This window comes from Strix uralensis, chromosome 9, assembly GCF_047716275.1.
Source record: "Strix uralensis isolate ZFMK-TIS-50842 chromosome 9, bStrUra1, whole genome shotgun sequence".
NCBI lineage: Eukaryota > Metazoa > Chordata > Aves > Strigiformes > Strigidae > Strix > Strix uralensis.
The window spans coordinates 252,748-260,932 of NC_133980.1; the positions used below are offsets into that span (position 1 = coordinate 252,748).

General features: G+C 44.7%; 1 protein-coding gene across 2 annotated transcripts; it reads left to right on the top strand.

The window, feature by feature from the left end:
• Window positions 1-3,057: 3,057 nt before the first annotated feature.
• Window positions 3,058-8,012, top strand: LOC141947323 (tubulin alpha-3 chain). Of its 2 annotated transcripts, none has more exons than XM_074878300.1 (5): window positions 3,058-3,154; window positions 4,384-4,606; window positions 5,137-5,285; window positions 6,157-6,837; window positions 7,063-8,012. In XM_074878300.1, exons 1-5 carry the CDS (start codon window positions 3,152-3,154, stop codon window positions 7,366-7,368), a joined length of 1,362 nt encoding a protein of 453 aa, XP_074734401.1. In that variant the 5' UTR covers window positions 3,058-3,151; the 3' UTR covers window positions 7,369-8,012. The 2 variants fall into 2 exon arrangements, with proteins under 2 accessions (XP_074734401.1, XP_074734402.1); XM_074878301.1 differs by lacking the exon at window positions 3,058-3,154 and adding an exon at window positions 4,143-4,202.
• The last annotated feature ends 173 nt before the right edge of the window (window positions 8,013-8,185 follow it).

Here is an 8,185-nt window from a genome sequence, read left to right on the forward strand (position 1 = left end):
CTACTTGCATTTTATAGCCCAACAAGGAAGATGTGTAACCTCCCCATTGCAAACCAGCATACCCTTCGAAAAAGCTTGCTTTCATAATTGCATTTGTGGCGCCTTCTTCACAAGATGTGCTAGTATATAGTATTTTTATACTGTTTGTAAATTATTTTCTAATATTTACTAGTGAATTATAATTCTTGAAATCTGTCAGTTAAGGCATAATCTATTTGTGAGTAATTCTGTGTTTTTCCAAACAAGACGCTCAGCATCTGAATGATACTAAATAGTAAATATTACTAAATAATAAATAGGCAGCATCTTGCCTAAAATTATGTTAAAATGTATTAGAGATACTGATGAAAAGTTAGGAATTATATACTCAAGTGTTGTCACTAGCTAGTAAGTAACTGGAAATAATGATACCCCAGGAATGACAGTGTGCTAAAAATGTCATTTTTGCCCTCTCCAATTTTAATTTTATTTGAAGTCCCATTTTACTGCAGGAGAGTAAACAATAGGCCTTTATTATTGGCTCCAAATGACTGGCTGATGATTTACACCAATATAGGAATAATTTGCAGATAAAATAGTAAGAAAACAAAAATGTATAGATAGAAGTTTTTAAAAAATGTGAAAGGACTTGCAAGAGGAAATGGACAAGGAGGGGGCAGGGGGAAAAAAAAAAATCTTAGCCAAACCATCTGAAGACCCTCAGTGGGTTTAGAGACCAAATATAATAAGGACATCAAATTTTATTCTAACATCAAGTCTGTCAACCTTTACTACCCTGTGTATTTCAGGATTCAAACACACACACATACAATTCAGATGCAAATGCACAGTGAGCACATCTCTGTCAGATGCAAGTTGCACAAAAAAAAAAAAAGGAACACTGAAGTTAAGGGCACTATCACATTCAGAAACTTATACGTATTGCCTTCGTATTGTCCCTTCAAAGCTGTTTTTCTGTCCTGCGTGCACTGAGGGACTGGTCTAAAAAGGGCCACCTTTGGAGTATTATCTGTCTGTCATTTACACTGAAACCCACCATCATTTAAAGTCACCTCTATAACTTCTTCAGAAAAGCTATTCACAAATATCTGTAAGATGATACTTGATGGTTTTCAAATAATCCAATGCAATTTTATAAAGACATTTTTATATTAATATCTTAAAACATAAAGAAACCTTAATTTTAGTAGGTTGTTCATAAAAAGAAAACCCAAAAGATAAAAAGGATCCACTGTTCACAAGCAAATATGTCCCCTCCATCTTTTTTGATTTCCAGACTAAATACAGGATTGCATTCAGCTCAAGGGTTGTTTCAAGACTTCCCAGCACTGTAGGCAACATATCATTTTTCCCTGTATTCTTTCCAGAAAAAGAGATGAAGCACTGACAAAAAGCAGCAGTAACAAGCCTAGGAGACTCAGGCTAGCTGCTCCAAAGAAAAGATGATTCAAAGGAAAGATGCAAATGCTGGTGGTGCTGAGTGGTGCCACCTTTGTCTCAGAAGAGGATTATGCCCAGCATGTGATTCTTCCCAGTCTGGTATTCCAGCTTTATACAACTGAAGCTAGGACTTTGTGCAAGGAAGTGCCTACACTTACAGCTGGCCCTTCTAGGGTGATGTTTATGGAAAATAATTAAAATAAGGATTTTTTCACTCCCAAGAGAAACGTTACCAACTTTTGTACTTCAAAATGGTTACAGCTCACATAATAAAAAACAATTGTGTGGATGTAAATCAGCATAAAGGTCTGGACACAATAAAGTGTCTGGCACCTTTAAAGTGTTTCTAAAACTCTATCTTAAACAGACTGCCTAGTCACATTGCTAAAGATATGCTTTAGGATAGATGAAGCACCAGCACCACCGATAGAATTATGTTCTCTTTTACCATGGCAATCTGCATTATAGGCCTATGACTTTGAGAATCAAGCCGTACACCTACCTCTTAAAACTCTCCAGTCCTGGGCTTCAAATTAAGGCCAAAGTCAAATTTCAACCATAGACTAGGTCATCCTTAGCACATAATTAATTTGTCTTTGTAAGCATTTTCTATGCAGCAGCCTTGAAAAGCTCCATAATAAAGGAAGTACTTCAGCCTTTGGCATCTCTGACTTTAAATGTAACCTCATCACTGACACCAGCCTCAATTTAGGATATTATATGTGTGTGAGGGTTATCTCATTTGCTCACTGCTAGTTCTCTGTGTATTAAAGAACATAGCAATAAACCAGCCTAATCCACAGTGTAACCAGAGATAGACATACACATATTTAAATTATGTACAAAATACCATGTGTAAATGAAAGCAAGTCATGCTATACATTTCCTTCAGCTCAATATTCCATAGCAGTATTGACCTTACAAAATTAACAGAAATTTTAAATGGTAAAAATCTTATTGTTAAGATTCTTGAGTACAACTGGGAAAAAGCTGTTTAGTAAGAATATGGCCATATTTGCACCAGTTCCTGGGTATAAAATGCTTTTCTAAAGAGGTTTGTTAAAAAAAAAAAAAAATCAAAGAAAGGGAAGGGAGTGGGAGGAAGGAAGGGGGCGGGGAGACACCTGTGGTTTCTGTTACTCCAGAAAGCAATCGAGTGTGCTCACTTCAACTCCGGACATCCAGCTTCCCCTATCCAGCTACCGGCCTTTTTCTGCTAAAAGGGATCTCCAGGCTGTCAGGTCTCCCCTCCCCACCCGCACGCACCGGTGCCGTTCCCGGGACAGGCAGCAGCTGCCCGCGGCCTTCAAACGGCCGCCACGGCATCCCGCCCCGACCCCGCCACCTCCGGCTGCGGGCCCCGCGCAGCGCCCGCCACAGCGCTGCCCTGGCGGCAGCAGAGGGCCCAAGGGCACCTCAGGCTCCTGCCTCTCGCCCGCGCCCTCGCCCTCGCGCAGGTCGAGCCCCACCCGCTGGACTCCCCCGCTTGCGCGCTTCGGGAGAGCATGTGGCAATCATCGCCCCACGTGGGGAGAAGAGCGCCCTCGGCTAATCAGCGGTCTCCGTCCCGCCTCTAGGCCCTGGGTAACAGCCAATGGTAACCAGCGCGCGAGGTCTCGGGCTCGAGCTAGAGGCGGGAGCCGTCGACAGTCGGTGCGGAGGGCAGCGGCGGACGCGGAGCGGCGGCGCCGGAGCGCCTCAGCGCGGCGTCATGGTGGGGAGCGGGGCCCTCGCGGGGGATTTGGGAGCGCTTCTGCCGGGCTGTACGGGGAGCTCGTGGCCGCCCGTGCTGTGGCGGCGGCCCTCGGAGGTGGCCTGTGCGTGAAGCCCCGGTGGGGGCCGTGAGGGGAACGACTGGGAGAGGGAGAGAAACTGGTGTGAGAAGTAACGGCTGGGGGAGGCGCGGCGCGCGGGAAAGCCACGGGGTCTGTTGGCAGCGGGCGCCTCCTGCGCGGAGAGCCCAGGGGCGGGATGGCGTCCGGGGTGGCGGGAAGGAGCGCGGCGACGGCCGCGCCGCCATTTTGGGTGGTCTTGGCGCGCAAAGCTGCGGGGCCTCGCGCGCGGCCAGTCCCAGGGGAGCTGTGTGGCCGGCAGCGTGCGCGAGGCTGGGGCGGGCAAGGGGCGGGGCCGCCGGGAGCCTCCCGCCGGGGCACGCGAAAGGGGCAGCGGTGCGGAGCAGGGACGGGGCTACGGAGGCGAAGATACGGGTTTTGATGGAGCTGTCAAGAAAACAGGAAAGAGACACCCTACTTCTTTCCACCTCAGCTTTTTCCTAGATACACTGTCACAGTAAGCTAGAAAAACGGCTACTCCACCTCGGGTGTAAGACAAAATAGAGGTGTTCAGAGATCAAACATACATAGCACAGTCGCTTAGAGTCAAAGGACCTGGCTAAAAGTGGGTGGGTGGCATTTGATTGGGACTCTCAGATGGTTTCACAGAGGAACTCAAGTGTGTAAGAGTTGCCAGGGGCTAGATATCTCTATGCTTATTATAAAGAAAAATAGTAAGTGGTCCTGTGCAAAGAAGATTCTTGAAACAGCCAGTATGCGATTTGGCACCAAATCAAGGAAATCTGGGGATATTATATAAAGAAATCTTCCAAAACCAAAGGAAGGTGAAAAAGAAACCAGACAGAATATCAAAGATACATGTGCAGCCTGGTAAGGGACGATGGATCTGTATCCACCCTACGTGTTCACAGAGCCTATGTTGTCTTTAAGATCTTCCAGTGTTCTCAAAGTCAGCCCAGGTCAACTAAGGTGAGTAGACTCTTGCCAGCAGCAGTTCGGTCAGTTAAATTGTTACTCGAGCAACCAGGGAATGCTGCAGCAGAGAGAGATTGTAAAAAGATACAACCCACAGCTTAGTTATTGTGAGAATAATGCCTAGAAGACGGGTAGCTCCATATCTCATTATCATTGTTCTGTTTTTGATTTGCAGCGTGAATGCATTTCCATCCACGTTGGTCAGGCTGGTGTTCAGATTGGCAATGCATGTTGGGAGTTGTATTGTCTCGAACATGGGATCCAGCCTGATGGCCAGATGCCTAGCAATAAAACTATTGGAGGCGGAGATGATTCATTTAACACTTTCTTCAGTGAGACGGGAGCTGGTAAACATGTTCCTAGGGCAGTGTTTGTGGACCTAGAGCCAACCGTGGTTGGTATGTACCCAGCATTAAAGATCTTCAGTGCAAAAGTGAAGATTCCCTACGCGTTCCCTACAGTCTTTTTTGTTTGTTCAGAACGCTATAGATTTTAAAAGATGTGTGTCTGGATGCCCTTTTGACATATGGGGTTATTGTTATTTGAAAAACAAAATAATGGTCTACAGGTAACAACATTTGGAAAACAGTAGAACTTTTTTACAGTCTGAGTAATGTTTCTAGACTGCAGCACTGTGTCCAGAGTCTTGTTTAATTGCTATCTGGAATGTTGTCTGTACCTGTAGTGTAGTTTTCTGTGTGACCTCTGTGTTCTCAGGTACAAATACTGCTTTGTGATGCCTGATGTTTTCCTCTAAACAAAGGGGCTGAAGTTGTGCCAGCTTTTTAGGCTAGTCAGCCAAGCTGCGTATAGTCAGGGGTGCTGTCTGCACTCTTTTGACACATGCACGTAGTGTGTAGTCACTAGGCAGTGCACACAGAACTGAACAGATCCAATTTATGTTGTGGTATTTTGGGTTTTTTTGTAGATGAAGTACGTACAGGCACATACAGGCAGTTATTCCATCCTGAGCAGCTCATTACTGGGAAAGAAGATGCAGCCAATAATTATGCCAGAGGCCATTATACCATTGGAAAAGAGATTGTTGATCTAGTGCTAGACCGCATTCGCAAACTGGTAAGAATTTGTGCTGCAAATCAGCATTTAAGATAATGGATACAGCTCTATAGCTATCTGTAATGACGGTTTGCTGTGTTTTTTTCTCTAAGAATGTTGTGCATAGTTGAATGTTTAAAACAAAACCTTTTGTCTCCTTGCTCTGCCCACATCCTGCCCCCCCCCCCCCCCCCCCCCCGCCAATAAAAATCCAGTCAGTAAAACCTAAAATTTTTTAGTCTCTGAAACACCATTATTTGAAAGTACTGTAAGGATATGTCAGAAACATAAAAGTCTTAACCAAGTATAACAAATTGTTGTTATACTTTTTTGTTTGTTTGTTATTTTCAGTTTGAATTGTGCCATTATGTGTCACACAAAATAGTACCCTGAACTTCAGGTTTTGCTTGAATGCTCAGCAATTTTAATTACTTCTCTGGGGTTTTTTGTTTTGACACTGCATTTTGAGAAACTAATGATTCAAAGTAGTGATTGGCAATTTAAAATTACAAAAAAAACCCCAACATCTAGTTGATACTTGCTGAAAGCTAGAATGGGAACATAATCAGATTCTAAAGCTGTAGCCCAGCTGTAATTTGGTAATTTGTCACAGGCTCTTGCTTACAGTACTATTAAAATGGCATCAAAGACAATAAAGCAACTTTTAAATATTAAAACACTCCTATTCAGAAAAAGTTATGCAGAGGCATTGGTACTTTTGAGTAAAAGACATGCAAGAAAAAAAGGAAGACTGCCTTTCAAGAAGGCTGGGTTTTTATTATAACAATCTAAAACTAACAAACTTCAGAAATAAATGCTTTTGAATAATTATTTTAGTACTGCTTTCTCCAAAATCTTCAGTAACTTTTTTTCTTCTCCCACCCCATTATAGGCTGATCTGTGCACAGGGCTGCAAGGTTTCCTTATCTTCCATAGTTTTGGAGGAGGCACTGGCTCAGGGTTTGCATCTCTGCTCATGGAAAGGCTCTCTGTTGACTACGGCAAAAAATCTAAACTAGAATTTGCGATTTATCCAGCACCAGAAGTTTCCACTGCTGTAGTGGAACCCTACAACTCAATTCTAACTACCCACACCACACTAGAGCACTCGGACTGTGCCTTCATGGTGGATAATGAAGCCATTTATGATATATGTCGTCGTAACCTTGACATCGAACGTCCTACTTACACCAACTTAAACCGGTTAATTGGGCAAATTGTTTCATCTATCACAGCCTCACTGCGTTTTGATGGAGCCCTCAACGTAGATCTGACAGAGTTTCAAACCAACCTTGTTCCGTACCCACGAATCCATTTCCCCCTGGTGACATATGCCCCCGTTGTCTCTGCGGAAAAGGCGTACCACGAGCAGCTCTCGGTGGCCGAGATCACCAATGCCTGCTTCGAGCCGGCCAACCAGATGGTGAAGTGTGACCCGCGCCATGGCAAGTACATGGCCTGCTGCATGCTCTACAGGGGCGACGTCGTGCCCAAGGACGTCAATGCCGCCATCGCCACCATCAAGACCAAGCGCACCATCCAGTTTGTGGACTGGTGCCCCACTGGATTCAAGGTACTTGCACAGCTTTAAGCACGTGGTGTTTGGATCGCTGGGGACGCTGTGGCGTTCGGAGTCGTTCCACAGCGGCGTAACGTCCCTGTTAAATACTTTGCTCAAGTGCAAAATGACCGTAAGCTATTTCATGTGTTTGTAACCATTGTGGGTTTTGACTGTTAACAGAAATAAGTCTCTAAGGCTTAGCGCTCACAAGAAAAGTTTCCATTTGTTTTCCTGCAGGTGGGCATTAACTACCAGCCTCCAACGGTGGTGCTGGGCGGTGACCTCGCGAAGGTGCAGCGGGCGGTCTGCATGCTGAGCAATACCACCGCCATCGCTGAAGCCTGGGCTCGGCTCGACCACAAGTTCGACCTCATGTACGCCAAGCGTGCCTTCGTGCACTGGTATGTTGGGGAGGGAATGGAGGAGGGAGAGTTCTCTGAAGCCCGGGAAGATCTGGCTGCCCTTGAGAAAGATTATGAAGAAGTTGGCATAGACTCGGTAGACGCAGAGGCTGAAGAAGGAGATGAGTATTTAGAAAACTGAAGTCTGGAAAAACTTGTTGAAAAAAAAATTGCAGAACACTGTTCACTTGTTTAACTGTTCTCAAAGTTCTAAAGGTTCTACCTTCTATTTTTTTCCTTCTTTACCGTTCAAGTGTATACTCACTGAGGACCATTTGAGGTTGGAGGTGTTGGTAGCATCTAGTCATGTGCAAATTATGGAAGAAATCAGGCAATTGTGTGTGCTTTCTGTGATCCCAGCGTGTTCTGAGACCTACTGTCTTTGAATTTTTGGTTTCTCACAAGCTGGAAACTGCTTCTACTTCAGGCTGTTTCAGTACTAACAAGGCTGTTACTATTCCTAGCCCGTCCACACCACACAGAGGAACCTGATCTTCACTAAAGGTGTTTTCCTGGTAAGGCCAGCTTCACAGAAGGCTTGTTAAAATCTCCAGAGCTGGTTAACTGAGCAATAGTGTACTGGAGAGATTGACCTGACTAGGCAGGGCGGGTGCCGTTACACCTCAACAGAACTAGCGCTTGTCACCGGGTCATTTGCTAACGATGTCAAACTTGGTATTTCAGAAATGGGATGGGTGACATGCAGAGGAAAAGGTAAAATTTTCAGCACTCCCCCCTGCATTTGTTTCCGATAAAAGGAAAATAAAAGCAGATCTGTTACCTGCTTTAACAGAGCATTGTCACTTTTTTACATTCCTCTGTTGGCATAGTAGAAAAAAATTCTGTCTTAACAGTATGTCCAAAGCAATACAGCTTTTCAGGTAGAAACTGCAGACCTGCTATCTTAAACCTTTCTAGTCTTGAATCCTGAAAAGGGTAAAAAACTAGGGTTTTGGTTT

Bases quoted from the DNA above. Each gene is read 5' to 3' on its own strand.
- LOC141947323 (XM_074878300.1), top strand. The intron at 5,286-6,156 runs GTAAGAATTTGT...ACCCCATTATAG, and splicing joins TAGACCGCATTCGCAAACTG to GCTGATCTGTGCACAGGGCT. The intron at 6,838-7,062 runs GTACTTGCACAG...GTTTTCCTGCAG, and splicing joins GGTGCCCCACTGGATTCAAG to GTGGGCATTAACTACCAGCC.